The sequence below is a fragment of the Lygodium microphyllum genome, chromosome 12, assembly GCF_053477565.2.
Source record: "Lygodium microphyllum isolate KBCC chromosome 12, Lygodium_microphyllum_v1.1.10, whole genome shotgun sequence".
NCBI lineage: Eukaryota > Viridiplantae > Streptophyta > Polypodiopsida > Schizaeales > Lygodiaceae > Lygodium > Lygodium microphyllum.
The window spans coordinates 36,274,599-36,298,204 of record NC_141146.1 but is presented as its reverse complement, the minus strand read 5'-3'; the positions used below and the strand labels follow the sequence as shown (position 1 = coordinate 36,298,204).

Below are 23,606 nucleotides of genomic sequence, written 5' to 3'. Positions count from 1 at the left end.
TTCTTTTATAATGATCACACACCTCTTCTCTGTTCAATTTTGCTTCTTGTAATTGCAACAATCTCTCTATGAGATAATTTTTGTTCTCACTCTCACTCAATTTTTCAAGTGTCCTTGAAGTTGGTATTTCCACTCTCGAGTACATTACTCATCAATATATGTGTGCATCACGTGGGTTTAAATTAAGGTATTTTTAAAATACCATGTTTATACATTTTTTACATGTAGAAGGGTGTAATATAAAGGGGTTATTTATAGATTTAATAAAAAAGGGTTATGTTTTATTCACGAAAAACTCATAGATAAGGATATTTATAAATAGACCTTGAATGCATGCGATGTAGAGGATCAACATATACTAACTTTCGCAAGTTTCCACTTCTATAGGTAACAAGGCTTCTCTTCCATAAACAATTTAAAATGGCAAAAAGCATGTATCTTTCTTGTCTAAAGGGTAAGCCCACAAAGCACTTGGAAACTCAATGTCCCATGTTTGAGGATGATCGTTCGTCATTTTTTTCAACATTCTTATTAACTCACCATTGAATCACTCATTTAGACCATTACACTATGGATAATACGATGAAGCAAACCTCTTTGTTATCTTCCTTTTCTCACAAAGTTAATGAATTAGTTCTCCTTTAAAACTTCGTCCCCTATCAGATAGAATCACTAAAGGTATCCCAAACTTACAACATATGTCCTCATATATGAATTTACCTAGAGCTTTGGCTTCCACCCAATGAGAAAGATAATGAACTATGGTTAAAAGTATATCTTTCCTCTTGAATATGTATGTGGTAATGGACCAATTGTATCTATTCTCCATTTTTCAAAAATATCATAAGCAAGAGTTGTTTAGCTTGTTTCTGGTCTTAATATTTACTTACTCATTCTTATACATTCATGTTATGATTCATACCAATGATTTGCATCTTTATGAAAACTTGGTAGCATCCTTCACTTCAAAAATTTTGAAGAGTTATTTTGTAGGAATAATATCCTCCACATGCTCCCTCATGATTTATTTTGAGAATATGATATATTTCCTTCTTCTAATATGCTTTCCTCAAGATTAAATCCACTCTCTTTACGTAAAGAATATCATTCACTTCCTATTTCTTGTCTTTAGGAACACTAGATGGTACTTTCCCAATTAAGATAAATTCTTCTTCCAATTCAAGGGTATCTCTTCCTCTGTATAAAGAAAAATATACTTTCATAAAAAATACTTGATAATCTATTTCTTGGGTTGCATCATGAGCTTTGTGATTCTCTTCCTTGGATATATATTTCAAACTCCAAGTCTCCAACTAATTTAAATATCTTCTAATTCTATTATACATTCTCTTAAGTTTGGGATTATTGATTTTCAAGACTCTGAGGATTTTCTTTACTAATAGTAGAGAATCGTCTATAATCCTCAATCTTCCAATTCTTATCCTTCGACAAAGTAAGATAGTTGCTTGCAAGGTTGCATATTCACCTTCATTGTTATTGGTTGCCTCAAGTTTAACAATTTTCTTTCTTATCATCTTTCCATGTGGATCATAAACTACAATCTCTCTTTATGATGCTTCATGTGCTTTTCAATATGATCCATTGAAGTATATCAAAAATGCGTTTTCAATTTCTTGTTTCACTTTTTCTTTATCTCCAAACTTTCCTTTGAGTCAAAATAAACTTTTCTTATAAGTCAAAAAGATCCTACACTGTAGCTCAAGTGAAATCCTCAACTTGAAATTTATACTGATTTTCCTCAAGCTCAACATTCCATTTTTCAACTCTCCTATCAAAATTCTAAAGAGTATAACATACTGTAGCTCAAGTGGCAATAGTGTATAACATGTCAAAATTGTAAAGGGTTTTGGTAGTAAATACCTCCTAAATTCTACAAGTAGATATTACACTAATCATTACTAGTTCAATTTCACTATATATTCTTTCTACTTGCAACTTTATTCGACTTGGAAAATAGATAGATCTCATGTATCAAGAATTCTTTCCTTGTTGTATAAGGACTGGTCCAATCACACCTTCTTCTACAAATGGACTCACAAAAAATGCCCTCTCCCAATTATGTGCCTGGGGGTACTGATGATGCATGGCATATAGTTTCCTTAACTTGTTGAAATACTTTCTCAGCTTCTACTAACCACTCTAAGGGATCTTTCCTTGGCTACCATCTACAATGGATAAAGAAATGAGATGCCAAAGGTATGAATCTTGATAGATATCTTACCTTATGAATGAAAGTTATAAGCTCTTTTGTATTTGTAGGTGATACTAAAGTAATAAGAACTTTTACCTTTTTGGGATTAGGCTCAATTCCATTTTTCAAAACTACATGACCAAGAAATTTCACTTCTGGTTTAGCTATCTTGAATTCTTGTGGATTTATATGACAACCATAACTATTCATTCTTTCAAACACATTGTCTAATTTTTCACTATGTTAAAGTCTTGTACTATGTATACAAACATCATCAATGAAATCTCTCAAAGACTTTCCTAGGAAAGGAGCTAACACTTTGTTTGCCCACGCTTGACACTGAGCCAATGATCCATTACAAAGTCCAAAAGATAAAACTCTATAACAAAAGCCTCCCCAAAGTGCTATAAAAGTTATTTTCCTGTAGTATTTAGGAGCAATGGGTATTTGAAAGTACACTGAATAGCCATCATAAACACTATAACTTTCATATCTCGCAATTGAATACAAAATTTCATCAATGAAAGGAAGTGGATAATGGTCTCTCTTTGTGACTATATTTGGACGTTTATACTTTACATAAATTTTCAAAGTACGAGTTTTCTTTGGTGGTATGACTATTGTACTTACCCATTTTGAATGTTGAATAGGATAAATAAAGCATGCTTCTTGCAACAACTTCTCACACTCTTCTTTCAAAACAAACATTTGTTATAAAGTCAAAGGGTTTATTTTTTGAAAAATTTGTTTGGCATCTTTCTTAATTTCAATTTTTGGCCCTTTCACTCATATACTTTTGATTCCTATGTATGAAGTTGCAAAGAGATGTGGGAATTTATTGATTATTGTTTGGTATTGTTTTTTAATCTCCTTTAGTAGAATCTAGACTCAAAATTTTCTCTAACTACTCTCTTTTTTCTAATGAGACTTGAGGTCATTCCCTCAATCTTTCTAATTCCTCTAGTTTCCCTTCTTCATCTTCTTTGATCATTATGCTCTCTTGCTCTTCTTCACTTTTAACATTCATAACTTCAACTCTATTTGTTTATTCATTCATCAAATGTAATATATTGAATAAGTAAAAGAAAAAATTTATTTTTCGCCTTTCATGGCGGCGCATGAGCTGAGCTGTAACGCCGCAATCCGATAGGGGATAGAGGGGGGGGGCCCCAGCAAGCTCCTCGCTGGAGCTTGCTCAGGCCCCTCGCCATGCATGCTGATAGGCAAGGGGGGAGGATTCCCTCCCCTCCCCTATTTAAAGAAGGTGGGCCACACGGTTAACGAGGAAGGAGGAGAAGAAGATACATGCCACCCTACTCGATTGCTGCTGCCACCAGTCACCGCTGCCGCCTATCCCCTCTAGCTTCCCTCTCCACAGCGCCATCGTTACATTTCCCATTCCACCCCCCCCCCCCCCCCCCCCCCCCCCCGCCAGATTGTTTTTCCCCCTCCTGCCACGTGATAAAGGAAGTGGAAGCTTCCTAAGGGGGGGCTAATCAAGCCCCCATTCACCCCCTCATATCCCTTCCTGTGAATTTTCATTCCCCCTCCCCCGTGTTTTTAAACCCTCAAGCCCCCTTCCTGTGTTTTTTACCCTTTCACCCTCATAACCTTTTTTTTTCACTAAAAACCCCCTCCCCGGTTTTTCTTAGAACCTTTTTCAACCCCTCCCAATTTTTTCCCCTTAAAAAATCCTTTCACCCTGCCCAGTCTTAACCTTTTTCCATGGGCCATTAATCTTCCACATCCTTTGGCCTCATAAACTACAAAATTCCTTTTCCCTCCCCCGTACCTAAATCTATAAGTCCCCTCTTGTGAGCCCGTATTTCACCCTATATTCCTTTTAATACACCCCTAAGCCCTTTCTAACCCCGTGTTCCCTTTTCCCTCTCCTCCCTACTATAAACCTTTCCCTCTCCGAAGAAGCTAAGAACCTAAAGGTCTTATTATCCCTTCTCGAGGTCAATCATTTAAACGGCTCCTTGCCTTGAAAGAGAGACGGTGGAAATCCGAAAAGGGAGAGTAAAAGCTGCCTTCATATCCGAAGGGTTACAATTGTGATGCCGCCTAAGAAAGTCCAAGGAGTAGCTGCGGGAGGGTCATCTCCCGGTATACATGTGGATATCTCACCCCAAAACCAGGTTTTTACTTGGTTTTATATCGGGTTTTAAGTCAAATCATGTAAAGATAAATTGTTAAGGGTAGGATATATATTTTTTCTAAGTTATTTACAATGAAGGAATTCACTTTAATTGAACAAATGATAATGTATAGAACGTAGTTTCCTTCGAATAACATCATGCATTTATAACGAATTATGAACAAGATTATCTACTTACTATAGTAGTATATTTCAGTTAAATTCGTGAAGGTATAAATGCTGCATCTTGCACCATTAACCCTCTTCTTTTTTTTTGCAACGGGTCATGATGAAATTCATGAAAGGTTTTTTTTTTAAAAACGGTGCTCAAATTACTAGGAAGTTATCATTGCTAATTGCATATCTTGGTAAGGAGAAGAATATTAATTGGCATAAGTTTCGTTTACAAGGAAAAATGAAGATTAAATTGAATTTACCTACCACAAAGTAATAAAGTTAGGACTGAAAAAAAATCAATTGTCACAAGGATAACAAATCATGCCGAGGTGATCAATATTTCCTTCCAAAAGATAACCAAATCAATCTAAATTTAGAAATACTATGCTACATAATATGCCTTGGGAATGATTTAAAGACCAAAGAAACGTTTATACCTTAAGCACTTGACTACCTTCCCTGATTGTAGGGTCAATTAATTTCGTAAAGGTAAAAGAACTAGGGTTGTCCCTGAGGTTCTTAAAAAGAGACCCTAGGTCCGACATACGTCAGCTTTAAGAATCTAAAATGGATTATTTCATCACAGGACTTGCGCAGCAAGTACGAAGTCATTTAGTCTTGTGATTGATTCACAAGGAGAAAGGGTAAATACCCTCAACAAGGATGGCATATCCTTATGCAAGTTATCTTGCAAAAGGACGTATTCTTGGATATCCTTCTAAATAAGGAAAGTTATAAACCGGAAACTAAAGTATCTAATGAACTTTAGGGTTGACCAAGATAGGTTAATAAGGTACGCCCTAACCCGGAATATAAAGGATCTCTCCAAGTTGCAAGACACCTTGGAACGAGTGCTGATACACTCAAAAGGAAATAATAATTCCTTAGCAGTTTGCCAAACAACACGGTCGATTAATGGAAATATTTGTGCTTTCTAGAGATTGTAGAGCACTGTTTGATTTATGAATTACAAATTAAATGAATACCTATACTTCAGGTTGAAGGCCTGAAGGGAGAGGCAGTTTTAGTTACCCCCGACTGCCTGCCTGACCCTAACCAAGGGGGTTGTTGACCGCGCTGGGAACTGGACCGAACGCGCCGCATGAGGTCTCTCCATTGAGCTCTACTTGGATCAGGCGAACGTTTGGGTGCCAGGGGGGGCTCTAACCGTAAATCCCTCGCCTTTCGGGTCCTGCACAAGAGGCTAACGTGACTTGGGATTGGATCTCGAGGCCCGCATACTAGTCTATGGGCAGAAGCTTGGAATAGTGATCACTGTGGATTACTGGATAGCCTTCGGGCAGATTATGGACAAGTCTACAGGCGGAACTCCTTGTATTTCAAAGATAAAAATGATGATATGTTAATAAAGAACTTGTTTGATATTGTTTTTCTATGTTACGTGATAAGATTACGTGAAGGAACCAGTGTTTAACGGATTAATTAAAGAAGTTGGTTGTTACATGTCAAATTAATGTGTTAGATAATTACATAACTAAAACAAACCGAGGAAAGTGCGGAGGATGGGCGATAGGTCCGTCCTGTGGTTGGGTGGTCCCAGTTAGCCGGGAACTTTTCTCAAAGAACAACGGGATGATAGTCAAAGAAAACAAATAACGAAAACGATGACCTAGAGTTATTTCTTAACTGATTTACACTATTTTAGGGGAACGAAATGGGACTATGCCTTATGGCAGAGAGGTTGAGCTTTGCATCCCTCTCCTTTCCCATTCTCCTTGAACCAAGTGCAGTTTAAATCCGCTTCGGATTTGGCGTTTCTGCATAAAGTAGTTCGCTTGGGTCCGACGCTAGTTGGTGTTGGATAATGACCAATCAAGAAAACCCTAATTCCGGTCGATCCTAAGTGGGAATGGCCAGGATACTTCCGCTACGTGGCAAATGCGGGAAGACCTAGATTGCAAGTCCCATATCATTCCATGGGAGTGCCGGGCTGAGCTTTCTAGACATCCTTTCCGATGGACTGCTAAGACGTGTCCTGGATGATACGAAGAGGACACGTTACAATTGGTATCAGAGCCGACCAATAACAAAATTGCTTTTATAAAATCTCAATTAAATGAAGTAAAGAAATTGTTGCTGTCCAAACATTTCCTTACCTTCAATGCTGTCTTGCAGAATTCTGAAGTGTGGAACAAGTTTTTGGTATTTCGGGTCATGTTTATGACTGCAATGCATTCTCCGCTTTATAGACAAAGAATTGGGATGATGAATATCCTCGAGCAGATTTATAATCCATCACCTTTATACATAGAAAGAAGATGGACGGGGTCTTCAGGAATCTACTATATAGCCGCCCACCGGTTTGCTTATCTATAGACCAACCTAAAAAGGATCAAATGGTTGGAAGACTTGAAGGTCGTGAAGCTGTTTGTTTTTGTGGAAGCTCACGTAAATTCAACTTTACATAACCGATGTCGGAGGGTTGAGATGAACTCATATGTATATGAGGAAGTAACCCGTGTAATCCCAGCTGACAGGATTAAAGTGTTGGGCCGCCATGAGAAGTATGGATTCCAAAGAAAAGGGTATCCTGAACTTCCAATGAGTTATCGATTCCTAAAGATCCATGACCCAAAACCCTACTATTACTCAGTTCCTCTAGATAAATGCAATACAACGTTGTCCTCCCCAAGCTAAATGTAACAACTGACTTATCATCACACGGAACGTTGTATTCGAAAGAGCTATGCCTATGTAAATACAAATCAAGACTTCTTTTTATCAATATTTGGTTGTGCATAAGAGTTGTTAAAAATTTAAGTAGCTACCTTGTTTACGAGATAGATGAACTTAAAATGAAAGATAAACTAACATTGATTATCATATAATAACGTTAAGAAAACCTTTATTCAGGCACAACCCCAGGTACAAGTTCCAAATTCGCCTCCTATATCAAGTACTGCTGTGATCCAGGAGAAGAATTTCCTCCTCAAGTAGATAAAGCCACCTGAGTTTGATGAGAGAGGCAGGTTTGTTCAGGCTGATGCTGAAATTTGGATTGAATCCATGGAGGATTACTTCGAAGCAGCCGGTACTGCACCCGCCAATCAGGCTATGCTCGCCACGTTAAAACTCACCGGTGAAGCGAGACTTTGGTGGAAGCAATGGTGCAGGGATCAAGGGATTTCAGAGGGATCCATTACCTGGGAGAAGCTTAAGAAAGCCGTGTAGGGAAGATACTTACCACCTACATATCTCACGCAGAAAATGAATGAGTTCTACGAGCTAAAACAGCTAGAACTCACTCTTGACGCATAAAAATCTAAATTCTTCTCACTTTTAAAGTATGCACCAGAGATGGACATGACACAGTAGGTGTCCAAATTTTGCGAGCTTAAATCCACCAGTAAATACCCGTCTTGAATCTATACGTCTATCAGATCTTCAGGATGCACTCATTCGAGCGGTGCCTATAATTCAGGAGGTGTAAGCTAGACCAAGGAGTAACAAAACTTTGTCTTATAATGACCCGAACAAAGGAGCATTCAGACCTCAAATGAAGAGAGTTCAAGGTCATAATCAGGGACAAAGAAAGAAAGCAATGACAAATAACGTCAACAACTTTGCTCCTACTGAAAGTAATGGACGAAACCTCCATTGTTTCCACTACAACGAACCCGATCACTTCAAGAGGCAATGTCCCAAGCTCAGCAGAGGACATCACCAAATGCCTTCCCAAGGAGCAAGCCACGATCAAGGAGCCACCACCCGTGGAAGAGGAAGAACCGCCTACATTGCCAATAGGCAAAGATGCGAAGAAGAAGAAGATGAAGATCCGACTATGGAAGCAGAATTCGAAAGAGCGATAGTCCATGCCACTCACTACAAGGGAATGGGGCAATAGCGACGCCGATTAGCGACGGCGGATATCGGCGTCGCTATAGGCGTCGCTATATGCGTCGCAATTGGCGTCGCTATTTGCGTCGCATTTTTGACGCAAATAGCGACGCATATAGCGACGCCAATTGCGATGCCGCAGGGAAAAAAAGCTCGGCCGAAACCAGAGCGCCGTTTTCATTTTGTTTTCTTCGCCTTTTGAGAGCGAGAGCGAGGGAGAGAGCGAGGGAGAGAGCCAAGGCTTTGTGAGAGAAGAGGAGGAAGAGACTTGCCGCCGCCGCCGCCGCCGCCACCGCCACCGTCGTTGTTCGTGAAGGAGAGGAGGAGCCCTCGTTGCAAAGAGAAGCCGCCCACGCTCGCCATATCTCATTGGTGAGTCTCCCTCTCTCTTTCTTTTACTTGTTGAAGGTTTAAATCGTTCTCTTTTGTTTGTTTAGGAGAGGAAATGAAAGAGAAGGAGAGGGAGAGGGAGAGAGAGGGAGAGAAAGAGAGGGAGAGTGCATTCTCTCTCTCTCTCCCTTTTGCTTGTTTAATGTTTAAATTACTTTCTTCTTTGCTTGTTTAGGAGAGGAAACGAGAGAGTAAGAGAGAAAGAGAGGGAGAGGGAGAGGGAGAGGGAGAGGGAAAGAAAGAGAAAGAGAAATAGAGGGAGAGGGAGAGGGAGGGGGAGGAAATAGGAGAGGGAGAGAAAGAGAAAGAGAGGGAGAAGGAGGGAGAGTGCATTCTCTCTCTCCCTCCCTCTCCCTTTTGCTTGTTTAATGTTTGAATCACTTTATTTTTTGCTTGTTTAGGAGAGGAAATGAGAGAGAAAGAGAGTGAGAGGGAGAGGAAGGGGAAGGAAATGAGAGAGGGATAGAAAGAGAAAGAGAGGGAGAGTGCATTGTATCTCTCCCTCTCCCTTTTGCTTGGAGGATGTTTAAATCACTTTATTTTTTGCTTGTTTAGGAAATGAGAGAGAAAGAGAGATAAAGAGGGAGAGGGAGAAAAAGAGAAAGAGAGGGAGAGGGAGAGGAAGAGGAAGAGGGAGGGGGAGGGGAAGGAAATGAGAGAGGGAGAGAAAGAGGGAGGGGGAGGGAGAGGGAGCGAGGGAGAGGGAGAGGGAGAAAGAGGGAGGGAGAGGGAGAGGGAGGGGGAGGGAGGAAATGAGAGAGGGAGAGAAAGAGAACGAGAGGGAGAGGGAGAGGGTGAGAGAAAGAGAGGAAGAGAGGGAGAGGGAGAGAAAGAGAGGGAGAGGGAAGGGAATGAAATTTAAGATAATATACGTATTGATAATGGTATGCAATATGCTTTGCATACGGCCACGTACTTCATCAAAATGAACCCAAAATTATTGTTATAGAAGAAGAAACCCTTAAATTGAGTATAGGATAATTTCTCTTAGGTCTTATGACTATGAGTAGAATTGATTGAAATAAATTTTATTACTATAGTTATAAAATTTCATAGATGGCGCGCATTAATTTTAAAATGGATTACTTATACTCAAAGCTAAGATATAACAAAAAATTATCTACCGGGACAAACAAATCGTTGAGCATGATACAAGGCCGAGATATAACATCGGAAAATCTCTCGACTACTATATACAATGCAAGGTTTATGGTCAACTTGCAACTTGACGTACATCTCCATAAAGCTATCCATTTAAGCCTTGTTTGCTGTAATGTAGATAAGATGGCAAACGAAGAAGGTCCTATTGTTCAAGACCGCGAGTCGTATCTTAATCAGCGTGTTCCATGTCCTTGCTCTCAATGCAAGTTGGCAATTAGACGAAAACGCCGATTGTCTATAGAACACGTACGACGATTTGGCGAGTTTCAATCTAAGATCATTGATCAGGCGATTGCAGACTTTCAGCAAACGGTAATTTGAAGTTAGCATTTTTCATGCATTGTACTCTCAAGCTAATTGAAAACCATACACAATAAGATTGGGTCTTGTTGGTAAATTTTGTATCCAGGGGGGTGATGTCTCAACCCAAGGGGGAGTGCACCCTTTGCGGCCAATTAGAAGAGTTCGTGGACGTGCGATGGATGGATTGGAGGAGCCAATCGACCACTCGCAAGGCCCATTTATACCGTCAATGCCAGAGGAGACAGACAACCTTCCCGACTTGCCTACAATCTTGGAGCCTGAGATGGATGCAATGCTCGATGCATTGATTCCCATGGATGTTGAGACATCTGACCCGCTTAGAGAGGAAGCATCCATACCATTATATGATGGGTGCCGAGTATCTTGGTTGAAGACATTGCTTGCACTCTTAAGTGTGCAAGCAAAATACGGTTGGAGCGATACGAGTGTGACTGAGTTATTCAGGTACCTTGCACACAGACTTCATTGTTTTTTTTAAAAAACAGTATTATTGCAAACATGGATAGATTTTTCAAGGTGTTTTATGATTTTTTCAGGTTATTGAAATATCATATATTGCCACCTGCAAACACCATGCCTGAGTCTCGTGATGATGCGCAACATGTTTTACAGAAGCTTGGCATGGACTACAATAACATCCATGCATGTATCAACGACTGCATATTGTTTCGAGATGAATACAAGACTATGGAGACATGCCCAAAGTGTGGTGCTCAAAGGTATCGACAGGACTTGCAAGGGCAGACCATCCCTCAAAAAGTCCTCACACACTTTCCGCTCATCCCCCGCATAAACCACATGTTTCGCACGTCTGCCATGAATACACCCAGCCATAGCAGCACCCATGAAGATTAATAGGAGGATCAAAGGCACTAGATTATTCCCTCGATGGGACCTTTTCAAGTTTTCACTAAAGCAGCAGCAATGTCTTCCTTTCCATCATCACACTCAGAAAATCAGCCCCAAATTGAGTTAGAAATCCTTGTATAAACTATGGCTTGAAGCCCTCGTAGTCACACTCTACAAGCTCTTCTTTTGATAGACCTTCTATCCTCGCATTACACTCCTTCCTAATTCCAAGGCTTTCTATGTCAAAGAGCAGCAGATTTCCAATCTCTTGCATTTCTCTTCCACCTCAACATTCGATCCTCTTTTTCCCTCGAGTTTTATGGTAGACGTTACGTCCAGTTCTTCCTCCTGCGTCGAATTCTATGAATCGCCATCAGACTTCAATTTCTCTATGCTTTTTCTCCTAATTCTTTTGGGCCGATGCACAGGCTATTGATGCCGAGACAATACCTCTCTACTTTAGCATTTATCCTTTCTCATGCTAGATTGTCTGCTGCTGCAATTTTTGTGATCATGATCCAGAATAGTAGTAGGGTGCCTTATCATCCTTTCCACCTCTGTTCGCATCCACAAGGTTGCAACTCCTATACCTTGAGTTTGTTAGACATAGTTCTGGGAGGCGTTGGTTGGTTGAAACGAGATTAGAAGCTTGTCATCATCTCTTAGTATGGAAGATTTCAACACAAAAGTCGTGCAGAGAAGTGGAATCTCTGGATACACTTTCACTCCTGCTATCGACCTCTGTAGAATTCATCGAGCTCCTTTTTACTTCACAGCTTTATCATCCTTGCATCATTGTCACTATTCGTCCTGCAACAGCATTCGGCATTATTCTTCTCGCCTTTGTCACCCCGTTCAAAGCTACATCCGTCGATGATTCGTTGCAATCTTTCTGTCGTCCCCGTCCTCGTCCTTTCACTTCTTCTTCGTCATCTCTGTCGTAAGCAGTAAATTGTCCTGAAGCTTGTGAGCCTGGCATGGGTAAAGTTTGACGTGGTTACAGCTTCTGAGACAGGAGCTTGTCGACAGCATTGTAGGACAACCATAGAAAATGAAGATTGTGGAGAGCCTGCAGCCTGCAGCACTTCTTCAGGTTCCTTCCTCTGCGCCGCCTGCGTTCCCGTCTGCTGCCAACATATAGCTGTGGTTATCATTGATGAAGCCTCCTCACATGACGACAGACTTCTACTCTTTAGGTAAGCATAGCTTTAGCTCATCGCAGTCCGGTTCATCACAATCCAATAGAGATAGCTCCCATCCTCCTCTGTTCTAAATGCAGAGCTTGCCCCCCCAAGATCGACTGCTTCCGCCACCGTACTCCCTTCTTCCCCCCAATTCCCGAGCTTTTTCTTCATGAAGTTTTTTAAAAAAACAGTAAAACCTGCGTATCTGAATCTCCAAGGTTTTTCCCCCCAAAAAGCCTCCTTTTCAAAAATAGCCCAAAAGCTTCTCCTTTTTCCCCTCAAAGCACGGCTCCTTTCATGAGCTCGAATATGCCTCCACTAAATATGAAACACTAGAACCCAAAAAAAAAGACATGTCCCAACAAGTGCCTTAGATGTTGCACAAAACAAGAGCTTCATATCCTACTCACAAGGTCAAATGTCCATTCCCAGTTCCAATCTGTAAATTTGTGTGATTCCTTGGCTCATCACTATTCTCCCCTGTAATTTCCTCCAAGGATCTTCCCTTTGTTTCAGGGACAAGAAAAGTGAAAAAGAAACCCAGCCCATTGCAGTATTTGCTATTCACAGCAATAAGATTGATTGTGTACAGATTTGAGAAAATGCCCTCCTCTTACATCTGTTTATATAGTCGTAATGTCTTCTCTCCTTGATCCTGATCAACATAGACTGAAAGCAATCCTTCATACTCGCTACTATACTCATACGCAGAAAATAAATGTAATCACAACAACTAAGTATGTACAAAGTACCAAATCCCATGCACAACTTTTGGGTGGTTTACACACCTCGAATGCGCAGCAATACGACAACATGGCATGTGCAGAATAGGTCCACGGATGGAGTGCAACGAATATCAGCAGATTCGCTCGCATGGAGCCACATTGACTCTACCTTCCCAGGCTTTGCACGAGAGCCAAGGAATCTTCGGCTCGGTCTCGCCGTGGATGGTGTAAACCCATTCGGTCTGCGCTCGACTTCTTACAGTGTGTCGCCTATAGTGCTTGTCAACTACAACATTCCTCCATGGCTTTCTACGAAGAAAGGACATCTCATCCTTAGCTTGCTCGTCCCGGGCCGCTACAAAGTAAAAAATATGGACGTGTATCTTCGTCCATTAGTCGATGAGCTTAAGATTTTGTGGGAGGAGGGGGTCACGGTGCAAGATATGAGCAGGCGTGATGGTCGGCGGTCAGCCAACATTCGAGCCATTCTCATGTGGACGATGCATGACTTTCCGAGATTGGGAGAGTGCTCAGGTGAGCAGACCTTTGTTGTCGCCGGTAATATCTATATTTTATTTCATTCAATGAAGTATTCACTAGGTCGTGGATCGCCTTGCAGGTCTCCTTACCTCAGGTTATCATGCATGTCCATTGTGTGGGCCACAGTTAGACTCCCGAAGGTCACGAACCATGAAGAAGATGGTATATCAAGGACACGCCGCTTTCTTACCGGAGGATCATGAACTCAGGGAAGGTTTTCTTGGACGACCTCCAGCACGTATGAACGCTGCAAGCTGGTATGAGCTGAAAATGGTAAACCCGGACTCACATCCAAATGGAATGCGGCGGTTCTCAGTTTTCTACGAGTTGCCATATTGGACCCACTTACAGGTCAACCACTTGTTGGATCCCATGCATATTTTCAAAAATGTGGGCAGCTTGCTATGGGACCACATCACAGGAAAGAGAGACACTATAGGGTCACGAATGGATTTAAAGGAGGTAGGTAAGATGGAGGCGCTTTGGCCGCAGTCGAGTGCTGAAGGGGGAGTGCAGCTTCCTCGCGCTCCCTGGGTTTTGTCTACCAAAGAAGAGCGCATTGTGAAGCAAGTAATCAAGTCTATCTGCACTCCGACAGGTATGATGCGTTCTCTCAGGTCCGCATTTTCTAAAGATGATCAAATTTCTGGGCTAAAATCCCATGATTGGCATAAGATATGTCAGGTTTGTGAACAGAATGGATTTTAATTAGCGTGGACATTTTGAAATTTGAAAAGTGACCATTATTCTTAATGCTTTCTCATTTGTGGCAGTTTGTCCTACCGATCGCGATCGCGGGATGCCTAACTCCAAAAATTCGCGGGGCCATTTACAAGCTGTCGACTTTGGTGCAATGGATCTCACAGAAAGAGATTAAGACGTCCTCTATTGAATCCGCAAGGCGGGGAGCAGTTGAGACGGTCTGTCTCTTTGAGAAATACCTGCCCACTAGCATGCTCACGATACAAGTTCACCTTCTTGTGCATCTTGTGGATGAAGTGGAGATTGCTGGACCTGTCCATACGCGATGGATGTTCTTCCTGGAGCGCTTCATGAAAACCCTGAAAGGCTTTGTGCGACAATGAGCTTGTCTGGAAGGTAGCATGGCGGAAGGTTGGTTGGTGTCAGAGGCGTTAGTGCATATCTCACAATGGCTACCAACGGTGGAACCAGACAACGAAATGCTATGGACGCTGAAGGACGATGACAGGCTGACTGGAGATGTGGTGGTTGGAAATGGGGTAGAAAAAATAATGGATGCCTCAATGGAAGAGAAGGTGACTCGCTTTTGTATGTTGCACCATGCCTCCATGGAGACGTGGCTCGCCAAGTACCAGATTGCAAGGCAAGATCGAGAGGAAGCACGAGCTGAATTCCGACGCAGTACACGTCACTGACCGATTCGATATCCCAAAGGCATGGAGGAGATGCCGCGGTTTATGTCAACACGATGGTTGCATGGAGCCTTGACCGCAGCATCCAACGAAGGGACAGAGGTCTCAATGGAGGAGTGGGAGTTCTCGAGGGGATGTAGTCCAAAGGTAATGAGGGGTTTAGAATGTGTCGTATCTAAATTTGCTTCCTACATCTAATTTGAGTGTTTCAATGTGCAGTACAAAATATATAGTGCAGCGTGGTCGCGCGGACGGCATTTTCGGGTGGAGCGTATTGACAAAATGCGCTCCACAATGGACTGTGGTGTCATGGCAAGGTTTGAGCAAGAGAGCCAGCGACGAGCAACGGATCCGAACACGGTTGTGGATGAGATGGAGTATTTTGGGAATTTGCAAAGTATTATTACGGTGGATTACCGTAGCTTCTCCATGATAATATTCGGCGTGCAGTGGTTCAAAGTGGTACTTGGAGGAGCTGGCGCAACAGTTCGACGAGGTCCATCTGGATTTCTCGAAATAGATTCCGAAAAAAAATGGATGGATTTGCGCGACACCTTTGTGTTGCTGGCCCATTGTGAACAGGTGCAACTAGGCATTTGCTTGCTAATTGTAATACGACATGGTTTATGTCACAATGGTTTGAAGACGGTTTGTAAGTGCTTGTGAACAGGTAATCTTCTATCCAAATCCCCGACAACCTCGATGGTGGTATGTTATACCTTCAACTCCTCGAGGTGCGAGAGTATACGACCAAAGCGATGTTCCAGGCATAGATGAAGAAAATATGCAAATAGAGGGATTGAAATTACAAGGGGTGGAGGCCACCGCAAGCTTGGAGCTTGCATCGGCTAACAATGATGGAAATACAGAAGTTGTAGAATTTTTTGAGAACGAAACAGACTCGTTGTTTTGTGGTGACATCTCTATCGACCTTCCAGTGTATGCAGAGTTGTGTCAGGAGATTAACATGGGACCATAGAATACTTCATTCTTGGAGAATTGTATTACTCAATTCATTGTTTAGATCTTCCATAAAGGTAGACAAGATATGCATTTTAAGAGGGATTTTTCAAAAATGATTTTATTAATGTGCTTTGTATAGTTTAAATTGATTATTCTAACATTATTTTTTATCTGTGCAGGTATCGACATTTTCAGGATGAGTCGAGGGATGAGCGATGAGGAGTTTCAGGAGATGATGGCACGTATGTCTCCTGATCAGCTCGTGAGATTCAGAGAGATAGCAGATCAGGAGCTGTCTCGTTCTTCGTCAGGGCGCTCTGCTAGATCAGCTTCGGCACGATCAGATGCTTCAGCTTCGAGTAGACGATCTCGACGCTCGCGACTTGGGCCAGAGGGAGGGACTGCGACTGCAGGAGGATCAGGGGGGTGCTGCTGTGGAGACACGGACGCGGTGTCTCCGTCTTGTCGTTCAGCTGGAGCTCGGTCACCTCCAGGATTTGTCACACCTATGGGGACGCCCACTCCAGTTACTCCGGCTTTTGCGCAGCCGTCGGCAGATGTCACGCCTTTTGGTGGCACTCCTTTTGGTGGCACACCCTCTAGTGGCACCCCTTTGTGTGGCACTCCGGGAGAGGGTACCCCCGTCGGTACACCGGATGTTCAGGGGTCTCCTGGATATGCCCAGGAGCGTGGACGGAGATGGGAGAGGGCCCATACAAGGTACACTCTTAGGGATTATGGATACCTAGTGGATGGTAGGTCAGGAGCCATCATCATGAATGATGAGGGGAGGAGGGTGATGGCTCGCATGAGAGAGTTGTGCCAACAAGTTTTTCGGCACAACATCCTGGATCATTGGAGGAACATACGGGAGGGGAGCAAGGAGTACATAGTAGCATCCTTGCACGAGGAGTTCCCGGTGCCAGCCGCAGTGGATAGATTCTCTACGGGCTGGATGATGAATTGTATGCGTGCATACATGTCACATAGACGATCCGACGCACGCAAGGCAATCAAGAGTGGGGCTCCAAAGCCCGAGTGGTTAGATGCAGACGACTGGCACCGACTGAGGGAGGAGGCTACAAATTCGCCAGGACGTTGGAGTCAGCAGCGGGAGGCGGCGAGGGCAGGAATCGAGGCCGGATCGGTACATCATCTTGGGAGTGGCGGCCACAGCACATATTTGGAGAACTTTGTAAGATTCTCTTTTGTTTTGCTTATTTGTTTTTTTGAGATATTCTTTGTACTGACAATCATGTTTCTAACAGTTAGCATTTTGTTTTCTTTGCAGCACTCCATTACAAATCGCTATCCGCAAGGCCTTGAGACTCGATATGCGGAGAGGCACGGTCTCAGATCATTGATCGACCGATTGTATAGACGCGGCGGCCCAGTAAGTCACTCATCTTTCTTGTCCGTAGTTACCATGAGATATTTGAATGCATTATTGTATGGTGGATTGATATGTTGTTTCTTTTTCTGCAGAATCCGTTTGATGCTCCTTTACAGCGGGAAGAGCTTTCGGGGGACGACGATTTGTAGCTCGCCCTTGGATCCTTAGAGCTCACATACCTTTAGTTTTTAGTCGCCCGATCCATGTAGACAAATATAACATGTATTAGTGATATTGTTTTATGATTGTACCAATCGCATTTTATGCGATATCATGTATTTATTTCATCCATCAGTTTTATGATTTCAGTATACATTCTTTTTGTTTGCAAACGCTTTGTATGAAGCAGTGCAGAAACTATTTTGTATGGCTCTCATACAGCACACAGTGCTATATGCAAGCTGCCCTGCCACAAATTTTTTTTTTCTATGTTACCATCGCTATTTGCGTCGCAAATTTACTGCACGCATCGCTATTGCCGTCGCTATCAGCGTCGCAAATTCTCTGTAACCGTCGCTATATGCGTTGCTATATGCGCATATAGCAACGCATATAGCGACGGTTATAGTGACGATTCTATGGCGTCGTCAATAACGACGCTTTTTGCGACGACGGGGGCAAATTTTGTTGTTTGTATTTTCGTCGCTTTAAACGTCGCTATAAGGTCTATATCTTGTAGTGGCTTTACACAAGAAAGGGCCGAATCACCAAATCTCGGTGATTCAGACACCGTCAGACTATCAAGGTAAAGGTTTCAAAACCTTGATTGATTGTGGCAGTACACATTCCTTTATCTCACCAGCATGTGCAAAAAGATTAGGAATAGCCACAGTAGAAGCACCTACCCTTTTGTGGAATTGGCAAATGGTCATGAGATAACTTGTACCAGGCAAATTGCTAAGGTGGAATTCTTTCTGGGAGGAAATAAGACTTCAGTCAAATTCAGAGTCATGAATTTAGGAATCCATGAGTGTCTACTCGGAATGGATTGGCCTAAGCCCAACGACGCCCACATTCACTGTGGAAAGGGTCAAGTTTCCTTTCAAAACGCTGAAAGGGAATTTGTCACAACTCAGGGTGAGGCAGGTGTGCCAAGAATCCAATTGGTCAAAGTATCTCGGATCATAAAAGGAGTCAGAAAAGGATTACCCGTTTACCTGATCAAACTCAACAAGTTAGATCAAAAGCAAGAGTCTCATGAAGGACCTTCTTGGCTAAAGGAATACACTAACGTATTCCCTGAAGAATTGACTAAACTTCCGCCTCAAAGAGAAGTAGATCATGAGATTAGGTTAGTACCTGGAGCTGTGCCAATTGCAAAGAGACCTTATAGAATGTCCATACCAGAAGCAATAGAGTTGAAGAAACAACTCAAGCAATTGTTAGATCAGGGCTAGATCCGGCCTAGCAATCATTGTGGGAAGCTCCAGTACTATTCCAGAAAAAGAAACATGGGACACTTCGACTATGTATTGAATACCGAGGGTTGAACCAATCAACAGTCAAGAACAAGTATCCTATTCCGAGAATAGATGGGCTTCTTGATCATCTTCAGGGTGCAAAGATCTTCTCCAAGATTGATCTCAGGTCAAGTTACTATCAGATAAGGATCAAGAAAGAAGATATTCCAAAGACGGCCTTAAATACAAGATATGGGCACTTTGAGTTCCTAGTTATGTCATTCGGGCTTACAAATGCACCTGCCACCTTCAATAGACTAATGCAGGATATCTTTAGACCATACCTTGATGATTTTGTGCTTGTCTTCTTCGATAACACTTTAGTCTATTCTAAACAGGAAGAAGATCATGAATCTCAACTTGGGATTGTCCTTGAGACAATGAGGACACATAAGCTGTATGCAAAAATGAAGAAGTGTGCATTCTTCAAGCGTCAGATTGAATATGTGGGATTCATAGTATCATCAGAAGGAATATTAGTAGACCTAGCCAAGGTCAGAGATGTGCTTGAATGGCCAATACTAGTATCCATCAAAGAGATACGTAGCTTTCTTGGATTGACAGGATGGTATAGGGTCTTCATCAAAAACTATGCTTTGATTGCAGCACCTCTTACAGACTTACTAAAGAAGCAGACTTCCATTACATGGTCAACTTCCGAACAAAATAGCTTCGACAGATTGAAGCAAAGTTTGGTATCATCACCTATTCTAAAACTTCCTGACCTCAATAAGGAGTTCCAGGTAGTAACTGATGCTAGCATTCTTGCCTTGGGGTGTGTACTTATGCAGGAAGGTCATCCAGTAGCATACTCTTCAAGGAAATTGAAGAATCATGAAAAGAATTATGCCACGCATGATCTGGAATTACTAGCTGTCATCCATGCTCTAAAGCTTTGGAGACACTACCTGCTGGGTAACAAGTTTACTCTAGTAACCGATCATAAGAGTCTCAAATGGATTTTTACCCAGAACGAGCTCAACATGAGGCAACGTCGGTGGATTGAAGTGTTGGAGGAATATGATTTTGAAATCAAGTACCGACCCAGGGAAAGAGAATGTAGTTGCCGATGCACTCAGTCGCAAGGCATTCCTAAATACCCTAATCTTGCAGAATCCATCAACGGCCAGATCTCTGGCTACAAAAGTATCTATGCCAAACAACCCTATACTTGAATTAGCTAGAGAGGAAGCATGCCATGATTTGGCCTACCAAGCAATGCTAAATGAGATTTCTACCAAGGAGCAGAATCAAAAGTTGAAAGCTAAATATCATGAATTTTTCATTGATAATGGGGTTGTCTACTATAGAACAAGGCTATGTATACCAGCAAGCCAGTCACTTAAGCAGAAGATAATATGGGAAGCTCATGATTCCCCTTTCGCAGGACATCTTGGCTATGCTAAGACTCTTAATGCAGTTAGGAAGAGCTACCTTTGGGACATGCTTAAAGGTGACGTTCTCAAATATGTCACTGAGTGTTTGTCTAGCCAACGTATCAAAGCCGAACATGTCATGATGCCAGGGAAACTGCAACCGCTTGACATCCCCCAAATGAAATGGGAATTCATCAGTATGGATTTTGTTGTAGGCTTACCCCAAGTCCAGGGAGGATACAATTCCATCATGGTTGTGGTTGACATGCTTACCAAGGTTGCACACTATAAAGCCTCCGACATTGCAAGATTGTTTATCAAGGAGATATTCAAGGTACATGGTTTACCCAGAAGAATCATTAGTGATCGAGATTCTCTCTTCACATCACACTTCTGGAGAGCTATCTTTGAAGCTATTGGGACTCAACTCTGCTTAAGCACCGCCTACCATCCCCAAACGGATGGCCAAACAGAGCGAGTAAATCAAGTCATCGAGGATATGCTTAGGGCATACTGCTCTCGAGAACCCAAGAAGTGGATTCAATACTTGCCTTTGGTAGAGTTTGCCTACAATGCTTCTTACCAACAAAGCATTCAGATGACCCCTTTCCATGCATTGTATGGTCATGATTGTTGAAGTCCCCTAAACTTTTTTGATCCAACCCTAAGGGTTGAAGCGTCAAGACAGATGTTGGAAGACATGGATGATCAAATAAAGTCAATAAGACAAGACATACAAGAGGCCAAGGATAGACAAAAGGCATACGCAGATTTGAAGCGTAAAGAAAGAGTCTTCGAAGAAGGAGACATGGTCCTCATTCGCGTACGCCCTAAAAAGAGTTCTCTATCCCTAGGAGATTGCAAGAAGCTAAGTCCAAGGTATTGTGGGCCGTACAAAATCCTCAAATGCCTAGGACCCAATGCTTATAGATTGCAACTCCCTGAGAACCTAAAGGTTCACAATGTATTCCATATCAGCCTATTAAAAAAATATGTACCCAACCCTAACCATGTACTTGATGACCAACAAATTGTAATGCCTAGTCAAGGAGTCCTTGAACTAAGGCCGGATAGGATCTTAGATGTTAGGGAGAGACAGTTAAGATCTAGAACCTTGAGAGAATGCCTCGTCCAATGGAAAGATTATTCCGAAGAGGATGCCACCTAGGTAGATGAAGGCACTGTCAACCATCAATATCCCCAGTTTATCTCGAGATGAGGACATCTCGATTCTTCTAAGGGTGAGAGAATGTAATATATTGAATAAGTAAAAGAAAAAAATTGTTTTTCGCCTTTCATGGTGGCACATGAGCTGAGCCGTGACGCCGCAATCCGATAGGGGATAGAGGGGGGGGCCAACAAGCTCCTCGCTGGAGCTTGCTCAGGCCCCTCGCCATGCATTCTGACAGGCAAGGGGGGGAGGATTCCCTCCCCTCCCCTATTTAAAGAGGGAGGGTTGCACGGTTAACGAGGAAGGAGGAGAAGAAGATACACGCCGCCCTACTCGATTGCTACCGCCACCAGCCGCCACTGCCACCTATCCCCTCCAGCTTCCCTCTCCACAGCGCCACCGTTAGATTTCCCATTTCCCCCCCCTCCCCTCGCCAGATTGTTTTTCCCCCTCCTGCCATGTGATAAAGGAAGTGGAAGCTTCCTAAGGGGGGGCTAATCAAGCCCCCATTCACCCCCTCATATCCCTTCCTATGAATTTTCATTCCCCCTCCCCCAGGTTTTTAAACCCTCAAGTCCCCCTTCCCGTGTTTTTTTCTCTTTCACCCCCATATCCTTTTTTTTTCACTAAAAACCCCCTTCCTAGTTTTTCTTAGAACCTTTTTCAACCCCTCCCGATTTTTACCCCTTAAAAAATCCTTTCACCCCGCCCAGTCTTAACCTTTTTCCATGGGCCATTAATCTTCCACATCCTTTGGCCTCGTAAACCACAAAATTCATTTTCCCCCCCCCCGTACCTAAATCTATAAGTCCCCTCTTGTGAGCCCGTATTTCACCCTATATTCCTTTTAATACACCCCTAAGCCCTTTCTAACCCCGTGTTCCCTTTTCCCTCTCCTCCCTACTATAAACCTTTCCCTCTCCGAAGAAGATAAGAACCTAAAGATCTTATTATCCCTTCTCGAGGTCAATCATTTAAACAGCTCCTTGCCTTGAAAGAGAGACGGTGGAAATCCGAAAAGGGAGAGTAAATGCTATCTTCATATCCGAAGGGTTACAATTGCGATGCCGCCTAAGAAAGTCCAAGGAGTAGCTGCGGGAGGGTCGTCTCCCGATATACATGTGGATATCTCACCCCAAAACTAGGTTTTTCCTTCTTGGTTTTATATCGGGTTTTAAGTCAAAACATGTAAAGATAAATTGTTAAGGGTAGGATATATTTTTTTTTCGAGTTATTTACAATGAAGGAGTTCAGTTAAATTGAACAAATGATAATGTATAGAACGTAGTTTCCTTCGAATAGCATCATGAATTTATAACGAATTACGAACAAGATTATCTACTTACTATAGTAGTATATTTTAGTTAAATTCCTGAAGGTATAAAAGCTGCATCTTGCACCATTAACCCTTTTTTTTTTGGCAACGAGTCATGATGAAATTCATGAAGGGTTTTTTTTTAAAAACGGTGCTCAAATTACTAGGAAGTTATCATTTCTAATTGCATATCTTGGCAAGGAGAAGAATGTTAATTGGCATAAGTTTCGTTTGCAAGGAAAAATGAAGATTAAATTGAATTTACCTACCACAAAGTAATAAAGTTAGGACTGAAAAAAAATCAATTGTCACAAGGATAACAAATCATGCCGAGGTGATCAATATTTCCTTCCAAAAGATAACCAAATCAATCTTAATTTAGAAATACCATGCTGCAAAATATGCCTTGGGAATGATTTAAAGACCAAAGAAACGTTTATACCTTAAACACTTGACTACATTCCCTGATTATAGGGTCAATTAATTTCGTAAAGGTAAATGAACTAGGGTTGTCCCTGAGGTTCTTAAAAAGAGACCCTAGGTCAGCTTTAAGAATCTAAAATAGATTATTTCATCGCAGGACTTGCGCAACAAGTACGAAGTCATTTAGTCTTGTGATTGATTCACAAGGAGAAAGGGTAAATACCCTCAACAAGGATGATAGATCCTTATGCAAGTTATCTTGCAAAAGGACATATTCTTGGATATCCTTCTAAATAAGAAAAGTTATAAACCGGAAACTAAAGTATCTAATGAACTTTAGGGTTGACCAAGATGGGTTAATAAGGTATGCCCTAACCCGAAATATAAAGGATCTCGCCAAGTTGCAAGACACCTTGGAACGAGTGCTGATACACTCAAAAGGAAAGAATAATTCCTTAGCAGTTTGCCAAATAACACGGTCGATTAATGGAAATGTTTGTGCTTTCTAGAGATTTTAGAGCACTATTTGATTTATGAATTACAAATTAAAT

At 42.0% G+C, this 23,606-nt stretch overlaps 1 protein-coding gene across 1 annotated transcript in view; it reads left to right on the top strand.

Moving 5' to 3' along the window:
• The window catches only part of LOC148027635 (uncharacterized), a 46,388-nt gene extending 30,087 nt beyond the window's left edge, over nucleotides 1-16,301 (top strand). Inside the window, exon 12 of the mRNA XM_087689338.1 lies at nucleotides 16,097-16,301. Coding sequence (XP_087545464.1) covers nucleotides 16,097-16,117 — 21 coding nt within the window. The 3' untranslated portion in view covers nucleotides 16,118-16,301. The remainder of the gene's footprint in view (nucleotides 1-16,096) is intronic.
• The last annotated feature ends 7,305 nt before the right edge of the window (nucleotides 16,302-23,606 follow it).